Source organism: Megascapheus bottae, chromosome 8, assembly GCF_031878675.1.
Source record: "Megascapheus bottae isolate mThoBot1 chromosome 8, mThoBot2.hap1, whole genome shotgun sequence".
NCBI classification, from domain to species: domain Eukaryota; kingdom Metazoa; phylum Chordata; class Mammalia; order Rodentia; family Geomyidae; genus Megascapheus; species Megascapheus bottae.
The window spans coordinates 69,116,467-69,139,056 of record NC_143516.1 but is presented as its reverse complement, the minus strand read 5'-3'; the positions used below and the strand labels follow the sequence as shown (position 1 = coordinate 69,139,056).

At 49.4% G+C, this 22,590-nt stretch overlaps 1 protein-coding gene and 1 pseudogene across 2 annotated transcripts; one reads left to right on the top strand and one right to left on the bottom strand.

Moving 5' to 3' along the window:
- Window positions 1-568: 568 nt before the first annotated feature.
- LOC150060124 (sperm motility kinase-like) lies at window positions 569-4,409 on the top strand. Of its 2 annotated transcripts, XR_016536494.1 has the most exons (5): window positions 569-1,538; window positions 1,711-2,095; window positions 2,315-2,539; window positions 2,630-2,799; window positions 3,208-4,409. XR_016536494.1 is itself a non-coding variant. In XM_090338550.1 (2 exons), the coding sequence occupies exons 1-2, from the start codon at window positions 612-614 to the stop codon at window positions 2,316-2,318; spliced, it is 1,488 nt and encodes a 495-aa protein (XP_090194676.1). In that variant the 5' UTR covers window positions 569-611; the 3' UTR covers window positions 2,319-2,393. The 2 variants fall into 2 exon arrangements, 1 of the variants encoding a protein (XP_090194676.1); XM_090338550.1 differs by lacking the exons at window positions 2,630-2,799; window positions 3,208-4,409 and having other exon boundaries at window positions 569-2,095; window positions 2,315-2,393.
- Window positions 4,410-4,759: 350 nt separating this feature from the next.
- LOC150060123 (large ribosomal subunit protein uL6 pseudogene) lies at window positions 4,760-5,104 on the bottom strand (annotated as a pseudogene).
- Window positions 5,105-22,590: the final 17,486 nt, after the last annotated feature.

Below are 22,590 nucleotides of genomic sequence, written 5' to 3'. Positions count from 1 at the left end.
TCTGGCAGTTTGAAGGGGGGGGGGTGGTACTTGGTCTGGAGCAGATGCAAGGACTTACTGGGAAAGTGGTCTACTACCTCCAGCCTTTCGCACGCTAAGAGGACTAAGAGGCACAAGCCACGGGTGCCAGGATCAGAAGTTAAGTTCGACATGTCTGAGCCTGAGTGTCAGGGAGCCATGTAACCAAAGCTTGTGTGGTCTTTTCCATTCCTAATGGGTCTTGAAGGCCACTGCGGGTCCACACAGCCGTGCTGGCCTCGTCCTGCTCTGACCTCACAGGGGCCACTGTGATGGCATGAGGGCCCCGCGGGGATAAGGAGGCGGCCTGGGCGGCCTTTTGGTACACACAGCAGGAAGTGGGTGGATGGTGAGCTGTGTGCTGTCTGTGGTCTGCTGGCCCGCGTTGCCCTTGGTGGCTTAGCTTCGTCCTCCCTTTCTGCCCCGCCCTTCTTGGTGTGTGCGTGTGTGTGCGTGTGTGTGTGTGTGTGTGTGTGTGCGTGTGCGTGTGTGTGTGTTTGTGTGTGTGTGTGTGTGTGTGCAAAGCTTTTCCATTTGGGGTTCAGCCCCTCCCTCCCCTCCCTGGGCTCCCCTCCCCCGAGGGCCCAGGCGCCATGCTGGGCGCCCTGGAGGAGGGGCGCGAGCGGCAGGGCCCCCAGGCCCGCTCCTCGGAGGAGGAGCTGCTCAGGGCCCAGTACCGAGTGCTGCGGGACATCGGCGAGGGCGGCTTCTCCGAGGTGAAGCTCGCCCAGCACCTGCTCACGCAGACCCTGGTGGCCGTCAAGGTCATCCCGAAGGCCATGCACGGCGACCTCATCCACACGGAGATCGACCTGCTGAGCTCCCTGGACCACCCCAACGTGATCAAGCTGTACGAAATCATCGAGACGGCCGACACGGTGTTCATGGTCATGGAGAACGCGGAGGGCGGCGACCTTCTGGACCTGATCCAGACGGTCGGGTGCCTGTGGGAGGAGGAGGCCCGCTTCGTGTTCCGCCAGGTGGCGCGCGCCGTGCGCTATTGCCACGCGCGGGGCATCGTCCACGGCGACCTGAAACCGCAGAACATCCTCCTGGACGCCGAGGGCAACGCCAAGATCTGCGACTTCGGCCTGGGCTCCCGGGTGTGCGCGGGCCAGAAGCTGCTGGCGGCCGGGGGCACGCTGCCCTTCTGCGCCCCGGAACTGCTGCAGTGCGGGGGCTACGACGGCCTCAAGGCCGACGTGTGGAGCCTGGGCGTGCTGCTCTACGCCACGGTGGTGGGGCGCTTCCCGTTCCGGGGGGACACGGTGGTGCAGGTGGTGAAGGAGATGCTGCAGGGCGAGTTCGGCTTCCCGGCCCACGTCTCCGGCGACTTCCGGGACTTGATCCGCGCCATGGTGGCCGTGGACCCCGAGCGCCGGCCCTCGCTGGAGCACGTGTTGGAGCACCCCTGGCTCCAGGAGGGTCAGCCAGAGCCGCCGGAGCCCCAGGGCCTCCCCCCGCGCCCGGACCTCTCCATCCTGGACGCCATGGCGGTCATGGGCTACGACCCGCAGCAGGTGCGAGAGGCCCTGAGCGCCCGCAGCTACAATGGGCTGATGGGCACCTACCTGATGCTGGAGCAGCAGAAGACGGAGTGGGTGGAGCGAGGGGGCCACGTGAGGAAACTGAGTCCGGCCCTGGCGCCTTGCCCGTCCTGCACAGGGACTTCGTGCTTGCATGTCCCCACAGCCAGAGCCAGCGCGCCCACCCGCCGCCCCTCCAGCTTCTCGGGGGAGGAGCACCAGGGCAGCCTCCGCACCCTCTACTTGGCCACGTCCGTCGGTGTGCTGCCCACCCGATCCCCCTCTGCCGGGCCAGCCCCCGCCCCCGGCGCCGGGGTGGAGACGGAGGACAGCCGGCCCCAGCAGGGCGCAGCCGCCGCGGCCGCCCCGGACTCGCTCCCCGCGGAGCCGAGTTCCGTCCCGGTGCGGAGCCGGAGGGTGTGGACCAGACTGGGGCGCTGCCTCACCTGGATCCAAGGGCTCTGCAGCTGCTGGCCTTTCGGGAGGACGGAGCGCGGCAACAAAGTCGTCCCCACCGAGAGGCAGGGCAGCGCGGAGATGCTGCAAAGCAGGTGGGGGACCCCGGGCCCGGCAGCTGCTTCCCGGCTCTGCTCCACTCAGTGCCCTCCCCAGTGTGTCACCCAGTGTGCAACCCAAGTTCCTCAGGGTGCCCAGGGCTGATGGGGGCGGGGCAGGCAGCTGGCGTTGTTCACGGGAGCAGATTTGCAGGGAGAAGGAAGCCAGGCAGGTGGTTCAGTCACTCACCTTGTGGGTTCCGTGTCTTCCTGCAGGTGAAGGAGGAGGAATCCTGAGGCCATGGCTGTGGAGGATGGGCCGAGCCCGGGCTGCCATCGGATGGCAGGGAAGCGGCAAGTTCACTGCTGGCTCCAGCCCAGGCCCAGCCCAGTGACTGTCCAGCACACGAGGCGTGGTGCAATCGGCCTCAGGCCCCAGGAAGCCCAGCCCTGCGCTGCCTCCTTGGCATCCTCGCACAGGGTTCCTGGGCCTGCCTGGAGGTGAGCAGACCGCTGCGCCTACCCACAGACGGCCCACAGACGTTTTCTAGAAATGGTTTCTAATCAATTTCTGTTCTGTGTCTCTCACAGGACATCATAAACTGCCGTTCCTGAGAGGGGATCCCAGGAATTCTGTCTTGTGCGAGCTTCCTTGATGAGTAGATCGCAGTGCAGGGCTGGAAGGTAGCCCAGAGCCTAAGAGGAGAGGACAGGAGCACTTTCTGTCCGTCGTGGGGCACTTCTGAGTCTCCACACCACCAGTGAGTGATCAAAAGTGCTCCTGGGAACTGCAGCTGTGGCAGAAAAGCCCAGGGAAGGCTCAAGGCCTTGAACTCAAGCTTAGTACTGGCACAAGAATGTGCTTCTGAAGGGACATGGCTCTGAGCTGCCTCCAGGCCAGAAAAGATGACCTTGTGCCTGACCCCAGGGTCACTGGCTCACCATTTGAGAAAGGACCAATGCTGACATTGGGTTCTGTGCATCTGCCCTAAATCTGCCCAGAAGTCTGGGATAGCCTGACAAGGTCCTAAGAGCCAGGCCATGTTGGGGTTAGGGAAGAGGCCTGAGTATGTTCCCAGAGTGGGTTATGGGTCCCTTCTGTCACTGCTGACTTTCTCCCAGCAACGAGTTTGTTCTGTCCATGGTGACCCTGTGTCCTTTTTACACAGTGCCACATGGCAGCCATCCTGACCCACAGCTGCTGAGCCACACCGGGATTCCAAGGGATGCTGAGCAGGGAGCTATAGGCCGTGGAGGTCAGAGGAGGCTGTGGGCTGAGAAAGCTGTGCACACACTTGCCTGGTGCAAGAGATCCTGCAACCACAAACCCACCCTGTGCCTAAGTCAGCAGACTTGTCCACCTGGGATCTGTACAGGTGTCCTCACCTGGGCAGAGCATCATGCTTGAGAACATAGGGCACAAGAAAGCTGCTCATCTCACAGCAGGCTGAAGCAAAAGAAAGAGCTGGCTCCTGTTCCAAAGCTTGAAGCTCTGAATCCATGAATGACTTTATCCACTTCAGAATTTAGGTCCATCTTCTTCCTCCCAGAGGCTTGGAATGAGGCCTTCACAACTTTGAGAACATTTAAGGCCCATACATTCCAGCCTTGCTCCACAGGTTTACCTCCCAAGGTAAAATGGATTCTGTTCATCTCCAAACTTCCCATAGGCTAAACGATCTCAGCATTGCTTAGAAGTCTAAGTCTGTTGTTTCCTCTGAGACTTGGGCAAGCTTAGGTGAGCTCTGGTGAAGTGAATCACGAAAGTGTCCTATGTCCAAGACATGTAGACACAGGGCGAGAATTCCCATTCCCCAACAGCAAAAATATTAAGGAGAGATCCCACTAAAGCAACTCAATCGCCACTGTGTATACAGTGATTCATAGGGCACCAAGTCCAGCACCCAGGATAACAGTATTTTTGTGGACTCCAAAGGCTTTCATCTCTATGACCTTGACAGTGACCTACATGGAGACTCACTTCAGTTGGCTGTGCTCAGCATCTGTCCCTGTCCTGTGCATAGTCCACAGTCCTGACTCTGCACCTTCCTGGGGTGTCTGAGGTGTCCACTGCATCTTTGGCCTTGCTCCCCAGTTTCACACAGTGCTCTCTCGGGGGCTGCCTGCAAGAACTCTACCCCTGTCACCCACTGCTGGGTCTCTTGGGTCTTCCTTTGAAGTCCCTGTGCTAGCCTCCAGACTGCTTTACTGTAGCATGCTGCAGGACCGAACCCCAGCACTCCTAGGTGCTTGATGTCACAGCCTGCCACAAAAATGCCCTGCACTGCCTCGGACCACGTGAGCCTTGGCTTTTGCAGCCTGTGAGCACCTTGATGTCTGACCATGGGGAAGTGAACCCCAGAGCCCATTCCAGAAGCTGGTTATCAGGATTCTGGATGGTATTTCTGAAGATAGGTTAACTTAGATCTTATTTATCAACCTGTTGAACTGCTGCTTTTTCAGAAATATAGATATCATCCAAAAATTAAAAAATTTGCCAGTCCTGGGTACTGAACACAGGGCTTGAGCTCAGCGCCTGAGCACTGTCCTTGGACTTTTCTCAAGGCTAGAGCTCTACCACTTGAGCCTCAGCACCACTTCTGGCTTTTTTCTATATATGTGGTACCAAGAAATTGAACCTGTAATGCATGCTAGGCAAGCACTCTAACACTAGGCTAAACTCCCAGCCCCTCTTCCGATGTATTTCTCACCCAAGAAGTTTCAGATTGCAAATAAAGATCCATTCTCCTGAATAATGATGTTGATGGGGAAGTGAACATACACAGATCTCATCTTGTAGTGGAAGCCCAGAGTAATACCCTTGATCATGTTCTGTACATGACTGCAGAGGGTACACACGATGGCCAGGTCCTTTCTGTTTCCCCACCATTTGTGATCCCGGAGCCTCTTCTTTTTCTTTCTGAGGAGATCAAGTTCTACATTGATGTGGTTGGAATTCCTCCACAGGGTTCCATGAGGGCTCTTCACAATCATCCTGCGTCCCTCCAGAGGGATGTCGACATTTTCTGGAATGTCGACAGTCTGATTTTTGAGAATGGTCTTCATTCTCACAGTAGAAGAGGCCCAAAGTGTCTCATTTCCTTTCCTTGGTATTCATTTAATAAAATATTTTATATAATCACATGCACATCGCTATTGGGCCTTTGTCAACCACTTCCATGCTTATCTTCCTTCTCAGTATGTCACACATCTGTATTTGTGTGTGTGTGTTGTGTATATATTTGTATATCAATGTGTTTCCTTGTAGATTTAAGGTACATTCTAGTTACCACAAATGAGGGAAACCATGCAACCTATGTTTCTTTGGCTCTGGCTTAATATAATTTTTTCTAAACCTTTTGATATCCTTATGAATGGTACAATATCATTCTTTCTGGTTGCTGAGTAGAATTTCATTGTGTATGTATATGCCACACTTTCTTGACCCATTCATTGACTGAGGGGCATCTGGGTAGATTCCATATCTTGGCTATGGTAAACAATACTGCTATGAACATGGTTGTGCTGGTAGCTTTGGTTTGGCATTGTTTATACCCACATATCAGAATCAGTTCTAAATGAATCAAAGTAAGGCCAGAGACTGAAGGGGTAGGGAAAACTCTAGACCTTCTAGGCACAGGTCAAAACTTCTTCAGTAAAGATCCAGAATCATGCCTGGTAGTCTGGCTTAGTAGTAGAGTGCTTGTCTAGCATGCATGAGGCCCCAGGTATCACATACACAAAGCCAAAAGTGGTGCTTCCTTTCACTCTTCTTCAATAAACAGTCCTTGCCTGTTGAGACTGACTCCGGCCCGTTCTTTCTCTTCCATTTTCCTAACATATAGTGTTGAGACCCAGGAGAGGAAAAGTTCCAGGAATAACCAGGTCCTGTCCACTGATGGCTGGCTTGCCTTGTGGCTGCCTCCGTCGAGTTTTGGTTACCCTCCTTCTCTTTCCCAGGCTTTGCACAGAACCCGCCCCATTTACTACTACTCTTCTGCTCTTGAACTCTTGATCTCCAGTCAGGAGACCTTCTGCTCTTTGAAAGACTGCATCCACCACCCCAAAGCCTTCAGGACAAGGTAACCAGTTGTGGTCTGTGGTAAGAGGCATCCCAACACAGACCTGGGGTGCCTTCCTTTCCTGTTTGTGATGTCCCAGACTTCAGGAGTCTCTCTTGATGGATCCCCTGACCCCCTTTAATTAGGTCCTTGGGGATGCCCTCTCCTAATAATTGGGATCCATCCATTTGCCTCCCCAAGGCCTCAGGGATGCCTGAAGTGGCGGATCAGGTCACTCTGTAGTCCCACCAAATTATGCAAAATTGTTGGGGACCAAGTATGGGGTCAGAGCGACCTTGCACCCGCACAGCTGTGTACACAAAGAAATAAGCTATTAGCATGACTTTGAGCTATGTTAATCCCTTCTTGTTTACTTGATTGCTGTTTTGTAGGAAGTTTCCTGGTTTTTAGAAAGGTATTTAAGACTGGAACAGCCTTCTTGGGCTGCTGACTTGAGCTGTAGTCCTCCTGACCCCAACTTTTTCTTGTCGTCGTCGTCTTTTTCAAGTTCCTACCCCCTAAGTCAGGAACCCCCATTTGCTGCTGGCTGGCTCCAGCACAAAATGGGTTCTTAATAGCAGCCCCCTCCCCCAATAAATTCACTATTTACCCAGTTCTGGCCTCAGCATAAACTTGAGCCTGAGTTTGGTACCTCCAATTTTGACATTTCTGATTGACTTAGGATGAAAGGGCAAGGGGTCAGAGGTTCCCTATACCTATGCCCTCCTGTACCTCCAATCCACAGCACCCCACCCCCAACCCCATCTGTCCAGCCACATCCTCTAGAGAGGTAACTGAGGTAACTTGTCTTGCAGAAACATAATTCTCTCTCTCTCTCTCTCTCTCTCTCTCTCTCTCTCTCTCTCTCTCTCTCTCTCTCTCTCTCTCTCTCTCCTCTCTCTCTCTCTCTCTCTCTTTCTCTCTCTCTCTCTCGCTGTAAGACTGGATACTGTTCCTGAGCTCTTTTGCTGTACTGCTGTACTACTTTGAGCCACAGCTCAACTTCTGGCTTTCTGGTGGTTAATTGGAGATGAGTCTCACAAGCTTGTCTAGCCCGGGCTAACTTAGAACCATGATCCTCAGGTCTCAGCCTCCTGAGTAGCTAGGGTTATAGGTATGAGCCACTGGCGCCTGCCAAACTCCTTCTTAAAGCTTAGCTGTCCTGGGTCAGAGGTTCCTTAAGCCCAAGGCTTTTCTCCATTTTTTTCTCTTGTAACTACATTCTTCCTCTCTGCAGCCAGCCAAAATTCTCTAAGTGAAAACTGTTTACCAAAGCCCTTTTGTGCATGCCATACTTGAGCAGCTGACACAGGGCAGGAGTGGGCATAAGTAAAAAAAAAAAAAAAAAAGTAAAAAAAGAGACTAAAGTCAGATATCAACTCATGGCTATTGCCAAGCAGCTCCAAAATGGGCTGCCCTTTGCCAAACCACTGCCACATGGGCCTCTGCTCTGGATGCTTTGTTCATCTATTACTGACACTGGCTGGCAACACAGTGGGGCCAGCTTCTCTACTCTCTCCTTTTTTCCCACCCCAAGCCCCATAATGGGAGCAGTTATACAGGATACCAAAAAATAAAAACTAAAAAAACCCAAACCAGTCCAAAAAACAAAACCTGTCCATTTTTGTCTTTGTAACTCTGATATTAAGCCATTTCTTTTCTTATTTAATCTCCAGTACTGGGGCTTGAACTCAGGGCCTGAACACTGTCCTGGGGCTTTCTGAAGTCTAATGGTCTGCCACTTGAGCCACAGCACTGCTTCTGGCTTTTTTCTATGTACGTGGTACCGGGGAATTGAACCTGGGGCACTGTGCATGCTAGGCAAGCACTCTACCACTAGGCCATTCATTTTTCTTTCTTGAATCTACTCACTTCAAAATCTGGATCCTTAATTTCTCCCTTAGGTGAAACTCCTGTAAGAGGATGTAAAAGGCCTCCTTGAGAAAACCCTACCCAATAGCACCATCCAGTCATCCAAACATTCACTCTTTAAGCCTTATTTTAATTTTTTTTGCCAGTCCTGGGGCTTGAACTCAGAGCCTGGGCACTGTCCCTGAGCTGCTTTTTTGTGCAAGGCTAGCACTCTACCACTTGAGCCACAGTGCCACTTCCAGCTTTTTCTATGTATGTTGTACTTAGGAATTGAACCCAGGGCTTCATGCATGCTAGGCAAGGATTCTACACACTAGACCACATTCCCAGCCAAGCCTTTCTTTTTCTACCTTCATTGTGGACCCTCCTTCACTTAAACATGTCTAAGGAATTTGGGGGAATCACTGCCTCCTCCCCTTAAAAGTCTGGTTTGGGCATCTTCCCAGTTCTTTTCGCAGGCCTGGGAAAATACCTAGGAAGAGTTGTTTCTTTATATGGCATGTTTTCGTGTGACCTCACCCCCCCCACCACCACTCTTCCACCAAACTTTATCAAAATTGTTATGATTTTCTGTTCTGGTTAATCAATGTTTTAGCATGGGGATTTTGTTAAATTCTGGTTGTTGGGAAAATTTTGTGTCCCGAGATTTGTCTTGTGTTTGATGTTGCCTATTTTTGTTTTTCATTTTTTTTTGCCAGTGCTGGGGCTTGAACTCAGGGCTTGGGCACAGTCCTTGGAACTTTTTACTCAAGGCTAGAGTTCTCTCACTTTTTCTGTGTATGTGATACCGAGAAGTTGAACCCAGGGCTTCCTGCATGCTAGACAAACACTCTACCATTAGGCTATGCTCCTTGTCCCATTTTTCTTTTGCCAGTCTTGGGGCTTGAACTCAGGGCCTGGGCACTGACCTTGAGCTTTGTTAAGGCTAGCATTATACCAGTTGAGCCACATTACCACTTTAAGCCTTTTCTGTATATGTGGTACCAAGGAATTGAACCTAGGGCTTCATGCATGCTAAGCAAGCACTTTACCATTAGGCCACACACTGTGTTCTGGTAATGCCCATTTTTCTAGCATAGACTTTGTGGTTCTATTATATAATGCACAAAAATGTCTGACACTGGAATTCCAGAAAACTTACGGTTGATTTTCTTTTTGTCAGCCCTGGGGCTTGAACTCAGAGCCTGGGCACTGTCCTTGAACACTTTTTGCTCAAGGCCAGTGCTCTACTACTTGAGCCACAGTGCCACTTCTGGCTTTTTCTGCATATGTGGCACCAAGGAATCAAACTCACAACTTCATGAATGCTAGGCAACCACTCTAACCCTAGGCTATACTCACTCATGGCCCTGATTTTCATTTTTAAAAATCAAAGCATGACTTAAAGCTTTTGTGCGTATGTATGTGTGTGCACGCACACACACGCGTGTGTATGGGTGTGTTAAGAGGAGCAGGGAGTGTTAAGGGGAGCAGGGACTGGTGCCATCCGGAATGCCTAAGAGTTCCCCCTTCCCATTGTGGAAGGTCGACAATGGTACAGCCCAGCCACCTTGACCTCCCCACCCCCCATGAGGAGGGATATCCGTTTAAGTGGGAGAGGGCCTGCTTTGTGTGGAGACCTTCCCAATTTGCAAGCCAACTCCAACTAAGGTGATAGGTAAATTCAAACCCTGGGCTGGAACCCTATTGGCTACCTGCGTGTGGCTGGAGCTGGCTGTGGTCCCTCTGTGTATGTAACTATCCCATTGGCCACCTGTGTGGCTAGGTTCAACCACATGGGTTTTGCCCTTAAAAACCCAGCATGAGCGCTGCTCAGGGTCACAGTGTCAGCTCCCGAATCTGCACTGTGTTCCTGGCTGGTCGGTTAGTTCATCATCTATTTCCCCTGGCTGTCAGTTCTCCATCTACTTCCCCAATAAATTCACCTTTTTATATGAGACTGTCTGTGTGGTGGACTCTGGTGGGATGTGGAATCCCCTCCTCTTGACCCCATAACAGGTGCACGTGTGAACATATTCAAAACAACTTCATGGGGCCAGGAGTGTGGCCTAGTGGTAGAGTGCTCACCTAGCATGCTCCAAGCACTGGGTTTGATTCCTAGGTACCACATACACAGAAAAAGCCAGAAGTGGCGCTGTAGCTCAAGTAGTAGAGTGCTAGCCTTGAGCAAAATAATGTCCAAGGAGAGTGTGGGGTCTAAGGCACCTATAGGGCACATGTGTACAGCAAAAAATGATGCTGAGACGAAGTAAGAAGGGCGAGGCCTAAGTTACTTGTGTCCAAACCCGATTGGGAAAAGATCTGATGAGACACGTCAACTCATGGACAGCGCGTGAACACCATAAAAACCTGTTGCAAAGTTAAAGCATGCCAGGGTTAGTTTCTTTTTTCCCTTTGTGGTTTGTGGCTTTAAAAGATTGTGCTGTGTGCTAAATAAATGAGTTCCTGCTTGACTGGACTCCCCACTGCGTCTGAGCATCTCTGGGAACCAGGGAGGCTGGGAACAGGCGGGGCGTACTTACCTTTTCTTGGACCCAACCTGCCCTTTTCCAGGATGGGTTAAGGACCCAACAGAGAGTGCTAAAGCCTGGAGTTGTTGGCAAAAACAACAGCAACAACAAAACCCAAACCCAAAACCAAGAATCTCCGCCCAATTCCTTGACCAGGGGGAAGGACAGTGTACACTGGGATAAGAAGCTGGGGAGCTACTCTGCCTGGGCAGCTGACTGTTGCTGGAGCAATGGTGAGTTGCCTTGAGAAGACTCATTATGAAGTTCTGGGATTACCAAGACTTGACTCCACAGGCCACAGGAAAACATATGGGCAGTTTTAAACTTAAGCTGCAAAGAAGCTCATCAGATTTGAATGTGGACAAATGTAAGAATTATGATTAGGGATTGTAAAGGAGTTGAGGAAACAAAATTGGTATCTTTGAATGAGTATTTGGAAAGTAGGACTACTGAAGTTTCAAAAAAGTATCAGGTAGTTAAGATAGATAACCAAAGTTCACTGCTTATGTTAAGCTCTCTTAAATGAACACCTTTTAACCTGCACGCTATTTTTGCTGTCTAGTATTTGTTTCCCAAGTATATGAGTGGAGTTGGATTAACAGACTCCTTTTCCTGCATTCTTTGTTGTAATCCCAATGTTTTGACTTGGTAACAATGGTTTCAATTAGTGTTCTCAAGTGCTATATTCAGTTCATCAGTTGCTGTTCCAAAACTCAATAGTAGACAGTTTTGTCCTCACAGATTTTATTCTCTGTAGCATTTAGCCAGACCCACAGAGAGATAAATAACTCTTACAAGTATTTATGGTCAAATTTCTATTAACAGGTCTCAAGTAAACTTTGTTTAAAACAATTTCTATTGATCTCTCCTTGTTGCTGGTTGAAAGTACAGCGGCAAAGACCCATTTGATCTGAGGATTGCTGTTTGAAGTCATCCCAGGAAGAAAAGTCCCTGTGAGACTCTTATCTCTAATTAACCAGGAGAATGCTGTTAGTGGTGCTATGACTTACAGTGGTAAAGCGCTAGCTTTGAGCTAAAGAGCTCAGAGACAGTGTCCAGGCCCTGTGTTCAAGCCTAGCAACTGACAAAAGACGTGCCAACTGGGCATTGTCCTGGGGGAGAAGATATCCCAGGACAAAGCTTATCCTGGCAATGAGAGCCATCCAGAGGCAATTGGAAAAATGGTAGATAAGAGAGAATGGTGTCAGTTTGGCACCAGGAGTTTGGCCTAGTGGTAGAGTATTTGACTAACATACATGAAGACCCAGACAAAAAAAAAGACCAGATAAAAAAAAGAGAATGGTGTCAGGTCCTATATGGAGTCACTTTCTGCTTTTCCTTTCAAAACTAACCACATCAGGGAGATCAAAAGAATAATCGTGCCTATCTAAGGTTCACACTTGTCTACATTCATGCCTGTTAGTCTTAGACTCAGTTCGCCCGAGCACCTTCCTGGGTCTCCCATCATACTTCATAGTCCAGACGCCTATGAGCCAGTTACAGGCTCCCACAGGTCCCTTAACCACTGCAATCCAGCCCCAGCTTCTGCCCATGCGCTCCCCTACCCAGTGGCCAGATATTAATCAGCATCATTTAAGGACATGATCCACCAACTCCAGGACCCCCTGGAATGCAGGAGACAGAACTAGCCAAGTCACCCCATTTTTCTTCTCCACGTTTCCTTCTGCCATTTGTGGGCCCAGTTATCAGGAATGTACTGGCAAAATCAGCAGACCCATGTATTGTCAAATGTCTTTCAGAACTCATCCAGTAATACATATGAGTATTCACCTCCCAACAGGTGCCACAGGATAACAGCCCCTCAACAAGGAGACCTGCCTCACACCAGAACTTACTGAAACATTCAAACATCACTCTCATTAGCAGGAAGTAGCCAGAAAAGACAACCACTGACCTATTTCCCCAGTCTCCTCTCATAGCCCCACTCTTACCTATACAAAGAATAAACATGAAGAACTTACCTCTCCCCTCTAGGCCTAATATTTTTATGGATCTAAAAAGGGGATATGAAGGCTTAACCCCTGCCTAGGGGAACTACGTCAAGCAAAACACCAGGTGGGCGCTCATGTCCTTGACTGCAGGCAGGTCATTCTGACCTAGGCCTGGCTGGAGGAGCAGCATTCCCATCTGGGCCTGGCCAAGAGTGCCTTGCCCTTAACCCCCAAGAGCCCATAGCCTGTTTTTTTATTCTCAGTTTCCTCATTCAGACCCATATAAGCCTAACCCCCAACTCCACTTCCTTGCACAACCTCCAATCCTGTGGCAAAGTTGCTGCCTCAATAAACAGTCCTCGCCTGTTGAGACTGAGTCTGACCTGTTCTTTCTCCTACATTTTCCTAACAAGTAGCAGCCTCAAGACAGATTGAGAGGAAAACCATGAGACCAATGTTCACATTAAAAACAGTCTGGCTCTTCCTCAGCTATGGAGACTCAGAGGAATCACGGGAAAGGTACAAATGGGCTGCTCTGCTGCTGGGGATACTGATAGTGGAAAGTCTATATGTGAGCAGAAAAGGGGACAAGGCAACTCTCATCACTTCCTACTTAGCATATCTTTGGATCTAATCCTGCTTTTTAAAAAGATACCTATTGAGAGGGGCTGGGAAGAGAGAGAGGGACAGAGAGAGAGGAAAGCCAGTCACTGCTGGCTCATCATTGTAATTCAAGCAACTCAGGAAGCTGAGATGTGAGAATCTTGGACCCCAAGAAGCACAGGCAGGTAAGTCTTCAAGATTCTTATCTCCATGAAGAAGAAACCAGAAGTGGAGCTGTGGATAAAGTGACAGAATTCTAAGGTTGAGCATGTAAGCTCAGGGATGTTGCCCAGGTCTTGAGTTAAAATCTCAGGAGGGGCTTAAAATTAAAAGAAAAGTACAAGCCAGTGTCAGTGTCTCCTACCCATTTTGCTATCTGCGCAAGAGCATGAGATAAGATCTAGTTTTGAAGCCACAGTGACTCCTGTCAACGTGCACCCTGGAACCAGATACAAGCTCTCCCCAGGTTTCCTACAACCAGCCAGCAACAACACAGGGCCAAGTTCCAGGCTCTGTTCAGCTTCCGTACTCCCCAGAAACATTTCTCTTCCCACCAGGAGCCTTCCTCTGGACTCATGAACATGAGGTCACGTAAGCTGGATTTCCTAATGAGCAAGAGTGTTCTTTTCAGCTACATGGCCAACACTTCAGAGCTCCACTGGCCTTGAGTGCACCATGGCAAGTCAGGAAAAGAACACAGAGGCCTTCAGTCATGGATCCTTGGACTTAGTGCCTTCAACTTCAAGGCAGTTCAGCCACTTTCTAAAAGTTCCTGCCAGGGGGTAGAAACCGGACAAAAAGCACTTTATAGAGTGGGCTGGTGTGGTGAGCGGTAGAGCGCCTGCCTAGCATGTGTGAGGCCCGGGGTTACCTCTGCGGCACCACACTGGAAGGATGTATGGTGCCAATTCCTGTGCCCCTGCTTTCTTTCACTGGAGGCCCAGTTGGCATCCACAGAGCCTGTCCTGGCCATGCTGTGCAGCAGCGCGCCCCCCCCCCCCAGCCCCAGCTCTCATCTCAGCAGGTGGTTCGCTCTCCTCACCAGCCTCCCTGCTTCCACAAATGCTGCCATCTGTTTTGTCTGTTCATATTATTCTTCCAGGAAGAAGGCTGCATTCCCCGAGAGACATCACCAATTTCTTCTCTGTCCAGCTCCCGTCAAGATGCCCAAACGTATCCAAACCATTCAAAACCCCAGAAACTGAGGACTGAGTGGATCTAGCAGTGGAATCCATGGAGGAAGGAGACCCACTGGATCGCATCCAAATTCGGGGCTGTCTTTGGAGGAAGAGGCCCGGACAGTGCTGAGGCAGGCGGTGGGCACCATGTGATACTACCACAACATGGGCTGGCACCACGAGCGCTAGACTAGAGAAAATCTTAGTGGATGCAGAAGGCAACGCCAATATCTGCACTTGGGGACCCGGTACCAGAGCCTCAGCTGGCCAGAAGCTGAACATTGCCATTCTGTGCCCAGGAATTCTTCCCGCACCAAGTATATGATGGCTGCAAAGTGGATATGTGCAGCCTGGGCAGGCTGCAGTCATCCCGCCCTTTCCCTCTTTCAGAAGGAACCTGAAGGGCTGGAGAAGCAGGGCTGAGGGTCCTAGCCCATCCCAGCCCCTGTTTTGGAGTTTTCAAGCCTGGTCAACTGGCGTTCTTGTGGTGGACACCAAGTGCAGGCCCTGCCTGGAGAGCATGCCACACCACCCATGGTTCTGAAAGTCCTGGCAGCTTTGCCCCCTAGGGACGCAATCCCCAAACCCCAGACCTCACCACTTTACTGCTTGTAGACCACTTGGTTACTATCCACCGGAGGTCCTAGAAGCTTCACTGGCTCAGAGAGGCCATGGTGTCCTGGGCACATACCTGCTAGTAGAACAGCAGAAAGCACAGTGGTGGCCGTGGCAGCCCCTTGACCGCCCTGAGTTTCCTCATGGCTTTCTGCCCAATCCTACAGGATATTTGTGCTTGCATGTTCCCATAGGTAGAGCCAGTGTGCCTGCTCTGCACCCCTCCATCTTCCTGGGGGAACCAGAAGGGCAGCGCGGAGCTGTCCACTCTGCCACATCCATCGGCGTGTGCTGCCCACAAGGTCCCCCCCCAGCCCCACTCGGGCCCCTTTCACTCTGGCGGTTCCATGCTCACTCAGCATGGTGATAGAGAGAGGACAGCGCATGCCACGAAGGTCCAGGAGAGCAAGGTCCACGCAGCATCCAAGGACTCTGCCTCCTTCAGGACAATGTCCGGAAACAGTGCAGATGCAGGGAAGGGGCAGATCAGTGTGTGAAGATGCTGGAGCAGCCCTTGAGCAGGGCTCCACGGAGAACCTCGTGACACTTTATAGGGAAGGACGGGCCGTGGTCCCCGCCTGCCCAGGACAGGGCGCCACAGACCAGGGACACAGTGTTCTACGCCCAGGTGAAGCCCAGTCCCCCAGTGCTGCGGACCAGAAGCTCGGTGTACACACATCAAATGAGGACATCCAATTTCCAAACGTGGCCGCTGAAGAGACACCCCATAATTCATCTGCTGAGGACCTCAAGGTGACCGTGGGGGTGACAGAGCCACTTCCAGCTGTGACAGCAGCTGAAGAGCCACCAAATGATGCAGATGTTGTTAGGGATCTTGTGCCGGCGAAGATAGAGCCACGTCCAGCTGTGGCAGGAGTCGAGTCGAGCAGCATGTGAAGGCGTCCCCCGGCGGACAATGTCCTGACACCACCCTAGGCAGGAGAGAAGGCGCTGGCAGTGGGTTCAGTGCTGCATCACCAACAGGCTTCCAGGACTCTGCTGTCACGTGAAGCTGGGGGACCAAGCAAGAGTCATGAGGAGGACAGCGCAGACCTGTAAAGCAAGGAGGTGGCCCTGGAGCAGAGCTGTTGCATTGTAACTGCTCCACTGCATGTCCTCCCCCGTCCTCATCAAACTGGCTTTGTTCCCAGGGGCTGGAGGTGAATGAGAAGGGCTAGGGACAGATTTCCAGAGAGTCAGTGTACCCCTGTACTTACAGCGAATGTCCTGCGAGGCTGAGTAACTGACATTGCTTTTCCCCTGTGTGTCTGCAGTTAAACTGCAGAGAATGCTGAAGTGATGGCTGTGGGGGATGGGCCAACTGTGGGCTCTCAGAACAGAGCCAAGCAGGAAGTTCTCTCCCTCCCTCCCTCCCCCCCCCCTCTCTCCATAGGGCTTGAACTCTGGGCCTGAGCACTGTCCCTGAGCTCTTCAGCTCAAGGCTACCACCCTGCCCCTTGAGCCACAGTGCCACTTCTGGTTTTCTGGTGGTTAATTGGAGATAAAAGTCTCACAGACTTTATTGCCTGGGCTTGCTTTGAACTGTGATCCTCAGATCTCAGCCTCCTGAGTAGCTAGGATTACAGGCATGAGTCACCGCACCCGGCGTACATCTCTCTTTCTTAAAAAACATAAACTCTAGATGTTCCTGAGAGATAACCACGTGAGTTCTGTCTCGTGTCTTTCATGTGCCAGCTTCACTGAGCTGCTGGCTTTAGTCAGCAAGGCGCTCAGCCTCTTGAGTAGCTGGATTACAGGCCTTATCCACAAATACTGGTTTTTATTTTTTCTTTTCTTGAGAGATGTAGCTAGTACCAAGCTTCTCTGTTATTTTAATACAAGTTAATGTAAAGAGTCTCTGTATCTGGCTGACCAGGAGACTTGAACATAGATGGTAGAGTGACATTTTTACCAGGTGTCACCCTGTGTGGAGCACACTGATTTGGGGGACAAGCACTTGCCATCATACTTTTACCTCTTTCAGGCCACTGAGTGATCACTGACACATACCTGTGGGATTAACTGTGTTTACAACACTTCCTATGACCTGCATGTTTAGTCCAACTCTGGTACAATGCATGCACGTATAAGATAGTATCCATTTTACATATTTTCATCACTATCCCTAGGAGTGTAGTTCTCTCTAAGTCACACTATGTAAACCAGCTGATGATTCAAACATTTAAATGACACTGAACAATTTGATTTTTTGTGCGATTCCTCAGACTTGAACTCAGGGCCTAGGGGGGGTTCGAGAGCTTTTTGCTCAAGGCTAGCACTTTACGCATTTATCTACAGTTGCATTTTCAGTTTTCTGTAGTTAACTTGAGATGAGTCTTATACCTTTTTATGCTCTGGCTGGCTTTGAATCATGATAGTCACATCACAGCCACTTGAACAGCTAGAGTTGCAAGCATGAGCTACTATTGTCAGCTAAGATTTTATATATATATATATATATATATATATATATATTATATCCAGTCCTGGGGTTTGAACTCAGGGCCTGGGCACTGTCCTTGGACACTTTTTGCTCAAGGCTAGTACTCTGCCACTTGAGCCACTGTTCTACCCACTTGAGCCAAAGCACCACTCCAGGCTTTTTCCTATGTATGTGGTACCGAGGAATCGAACCCAGGTCTTCATGCATGCTAGGCAAGCACTCTACCACTAGGCCAAACTTCTGGCCCCCTTAGTCTAATTTTTGAACCTATGCGTTCAATTTTCAGTAGACACTTTTGTACCCACAGGCACACACACACACACACACAATGCAAATGTATCAGTGAGTGTGATTAGAACTGCCAAGTGCTGAGAACTGATTTCCATTGCAAAACTGTTGGCTGTTGTAAGACACATCACTCTTCAGGTCTTCTGGGACAATTAATCTCTAGATGTTGCAGTAATGAGACTTTTTGTTTTTGTTCATCATGGGGCTTGAACTCAGGGCCTGGGCATTGTCCCTTGAGCATTTCAGTTGAAGGCTAGCCTTCTACCTCTTGAGCCACAGCAATACTTCTGGTTTTCTGGTAGTTAATTGGAGATAAGAGTCTCATGGACTTTAGTGCCATTCTAGCTTTGAACCTTGATCCTCAGATCTCAGCCTCCTGAATAGCTAGGGTTACAGGTGGGAGCCACTGGAGCCCGGCAGTAATGAGCCTCATAATGCACCATTAAATGTCAGTCTATACACTGCCTGTTAATTTTCCCAGAACAGGTGTTTTTTATTGTTTTAAGTTATCTAAAGGTGATCACTAGTGGCTCATTTCTATAATGTTAGCTACGCAGGAAGGTAAGATCTGAGAATCATGGTTTGAAGCCAGCTAGGGCAGGAAAGTCTGTCAGACTCTTAATTAGCTACCAAAAGGGAAGAGTTACTGCACAAGTAGTAGAGAATCAGCACTGAGCAAAAATCTACGGGACAGTGCCCCCGGCCCTGAGTTCAAACCCTAATATGGATATGCACATGTATGTACACACACACACACAAGTAAAACAAAATATTAACCCTCCCCAAGCAAACAGGACTAATATCTGCAATTCTACCTACTCAGGTGTATGATAGCTGAGGATCATGATACAAACCCACAGCAGACAGACAAATCTAAAGGCACTCCTATCTCAATAGCCAGCAAAAAGCTTGAAGTAGGTGTGTGGTGTAAATGGTACAGTGCTAGTGAAAATATCAAGTGAGAGCCTTGATTATAAGCCCCTATGCCATCACCCAAAGGGGTAAATAAAAGACCAAAAAGAAGCCAACACAAGCCCCGCCCACCCCACCATGCCCCGCCCTGCTCCCTTTGCTCAGCCATTGGTCCACCAGCATTGAGGGCAGGCCTCCCTCCATTCTTCCTCTGCCTCTCCTCCTGGACACCTACTTACCCTGTGGAGCTACAGCAGGGAGCTACTTTCCAGCTGGGTCCTTGCTTCCTGCTCTTGGTCTGCACATGACTCTGAGAAAGATCCACTGAGTTCTGGGGGGCCCTGTGCCACCCTGCAGTGTTGGCTGTCATAGAAACCCTGTGCCAGGACAACCAGGCAGCCACTACACTGGAAGCCACATGGTGCTGTGTTGCTGCACAGCCATTGGCACACCAGGGTTGTGGGCAGGCTCCCCTCCTCTCCTCCAATCCACTGTCTTACCAGTGGGGAATGCTTTCAAGGAGTCTTAAGTCCAGGCTGATGTCCTTTTTAAGGTATGCAGTCTACCAGGCCTGGCTTTGTTCCTGGCACTGCTTATTAACCAGCAGACCTTGAGGACATCTGCATCTCTGTGTCTGGAAAACACTTTGAACTATGCCTCAACACCCACACCTTTCTACACGAAGGCTGACGAAGCTTGGGCAAGAGTTTTTCCTTTCCTTTTTTTTTTTCCTTCCGGCTGTGGGTCTTGAACTTGGGGTCTGGGCACCTTCCCTGAGCTCTTTCCTTAAGGCTAGGCCTCTGAAACTTTGAGCCACAGCTCTATTTCTGGGTTTAAGTGGTTAACTGGAGGTAAGTGTTTCAAGGGGAGATTTGCTCAGGCTGGCTCCAACCTCCATCCTTAGATCGTAACCTCCTGAATACCTAGGATTATAGGAATCCACCACCAGCTTCTGGCTTCAGGAAGTGTTTTCACAATGAAGCCCATGTTACTTTTTAGAATGCGCCTAAGCCATGCTATTAAGTGATCCATAAAGTTTGCATATTGAGCCCAGGTGGCTCAGGTCTGCCATCCTCGCTTCTCAGCAGGTTAAGACCTGAGAATGGATTCCAAGCCAGCCCAAACAGAAAGTCCCTGACACTCTTAGATCCAACTAGCCAGAAAATGTGCTAGAGGTGGAGCCAAGGCTTAATTGGCAGAGTTCTAGGCTTGAGAAAAAGACAAGTTGAGGTTGTGTAAGAAAATAAGATCAAGTCACAGTCCCAGCACAACAAAAAATGACAGGTTTCTGAGAGGTAGTTCAATGTTTCACACACACTAACCTATGTATTTGCTGTTGATTTGCAGCTAAAGAAATAAAAAGTTCAACTCCTGCTCCCTAATGGGTTGAAATGTTCACAGCCTCCCTTTGACTTTGGCACCTGGGCCACATGGAGATGCTCTTTAGCTGGCTGTGCTCAGCGTCTGTCCCTGTCCTGTGCATAGTCCACAGTCCTGACTCTGCACCTTCCTGGGGTGTCTGGGGTGTCCACTACAGCTTTGGCCTTGCTCCCCAGTTTCACAGTGCTCTCTCTGGGGTTGCCTGCAGGAACTGCACCCCTGTCACCCACTGCTGGGTCTCCTGGGTCTTCCTTTGAAGTCCCTGTGCTAGCCTCCAGACTGCTTTATGTAGCACGCTGCAGGACCGAACCCCAGCACTCCTGGGTGATTGATGTCACAGTCTGCTGCACACATGCCTCACACTGTCTGGGATCACATGAGCCTTGGCTTTTGCAGCCTGTGAAGGCCTTCATGTCTGATCATGGGGAAGTGAACCCTGGAATCCATTCCCTAGGTGCCTCACTCACACTTAACACATCCACATACCCACTGTCCCCTATAGAAACTTGTGTTCACAGAGGCCAGTGAGCAAGGGCTCAGCTCATCCTTTTATTAGTAACCTGCTCCCAGGAAAAGGGAACAAACCACTCCCACAATACAATAGGTGACCAATCCAGACTGAGTCTGTGACCCCACCCCTTCTCCCTGCCCACCCCAGCTCTGCTGCATACAGATGTGTCTAACACATGAAGGACACAGTCAACTCTGGTTTCCTTCCATATCAGCCACAGTTGTTCCATGAGGGGAACAAATGCTAAGACAGCCCCCCACTGCCTGACAGACACACCTAGCCACTGGGGGCCTCCCACAAATATTAACCCTTTCCGGCTTTGGCTGAGAGCTAGGGGAATATGGCATCTACACAGCTTAGGGGCATCTCAGCAATGCAGAGGAAGCTGTATGGGCAAAAGCAAGGGTAAGGCACCCCAGGGCAAAAGGCTGAGTGATGAACTGAAAGCTAAGACAAGTTTAAAAACTGTGAACCACTGGTTTCCAGCCAAGCTCAGTTCCTAACCCCATTAGCTGCCATTTTTAGAGAGTTCCTGCAAACAGAGTAAGGTAGCCTTATTAGGCATTTACTGCAATGCAGGAAAGTGAAGAAAAAACATTCAGAAGGAACTCAGCTTTTACCTAAGGAAGTCTTCACCTGTGCAGTGTTGCCATGGGCCAAAGAGACACTGGATACTAGAAATTTAACAAGTAGGAAGAAACTTCAGAAATCCAATGACCTGGCTTGAGCTTTCAAGAACTCAGAGGAATTGTATTTTTCCATCCTGAAGGGATTCTTTTAAACTATTTTTTTAATCCTGGTGTCTGGGCAATACTGGTGCTTAGACTTGGAGCCTGCTAGGCTGGTGCTATACCATTGATCCACACCTTCAGTCATACTAAAAAGTTTCCATGCTAGATATGTTTTTCTTTTTTTATTGTAATAGAAAGGTTACATTGTATTCACCAGATAGAAGGTGCATTACTTCACTAACATTGATACCCTTTCTCATGACACGGACCCCATTTCCCTCCTCCCTCCCCCCGCTCATTTTGATTTCCCCCCTTCCCTATCCAATTTCAAGTAACCAATTAAGCACATATAAAATATATCAGATAACAAAGTGAAATATTGTAACAATGTGATATAACCAAGGGATAGCAAAAGAGATAGAGATAACATAGTACATTAAGGACAACAATCACTCATTATATGGCTTTTGTTTCTTTATCCTGGAGGTCCTTACATTTAGTGTCATACTATTTGGCCTAATGTAGCTAGATTTTGTTCTATTCTAAATCTCTGCTAGGAGAGCCTAAGGTTTCTACTGATTGACAAATGAGGGAGACTCTTGGGCCTATGTTCCCTTGAGTCTGGCTTACTTCACTTAATATGATTTGTTCTAAGTCTTTCCATTTCCTTATAAATGCCATTCTTTCTGACAGCAGCTAGAATTCCACTGTGTATAAATACCACATCTTGTTGATCCACTCATCAACTGAGGGACATCTGGGTTGGTTCCATATCTGTGCTATGGTAAATAATGCTGCAATGAACATTGTTATGCTAGTGGATTTAGTATGTCCTTGTTTCTGGACGATTGGGTAAATGTCAAGTAGTGGAATTGCTGGGTCATAGGGGAGTTCTATGTTTAGTCTTTTGAGGAGCTGCCATACTGCTTTCCATAGTGGTTGAGCGAGTTTGCACTCCCACCAACAGTGTAGTAGTGATCCCTCCTGGCCACATCCCCTCCAGCATCTGTTATTATTCGTTTTCCTGATCCTGGCCTTTCTAACTGGAGTGAGGTGGAATCTTAGAATTGTTTTGATTTGCATTTCTTTTATGATCAGAGATGTTGAGCATTTCTTCATGTGTCTATAGGCCATTTTTCTTTCTTCTTCAGAGAAGACTCTCTTTAAGTCTTTGGCCCATCTTTTATTTTATTTTTTTTTGTGTATTCCTTGATTTTTATTAAATAACTTTAATAAAGGCTGAAATAAGATTGGGGAAAAGAGTAAGTCTAGAAGTAACTGACTTAAGGTTGATTGCAATGAAATTGCTTCAGGGAAGAGCATTCTCTAAGGAGAGAAAATTGAAAGGAAAGAGGAATTCTTGGGACAGATATCAAGTAGAAAGCACCTATGTTCTTGAGAATAACAACCATATTGGGATGCAAGTATACACTAAAAAGGATTTATGTACACTTGGTATGCATTATGATTCTTTTCATTCGTCAACTTAAAATGCA

Coding starts and splice junctions, on each gene's coding strand:
- LOC150060124 (XM_090338550.1), top strand. CDS start 612: ATGCTGGGCGCCCTGGAGGAGGGGCGCGAGCGGCAGGGCCCCCAGGCC.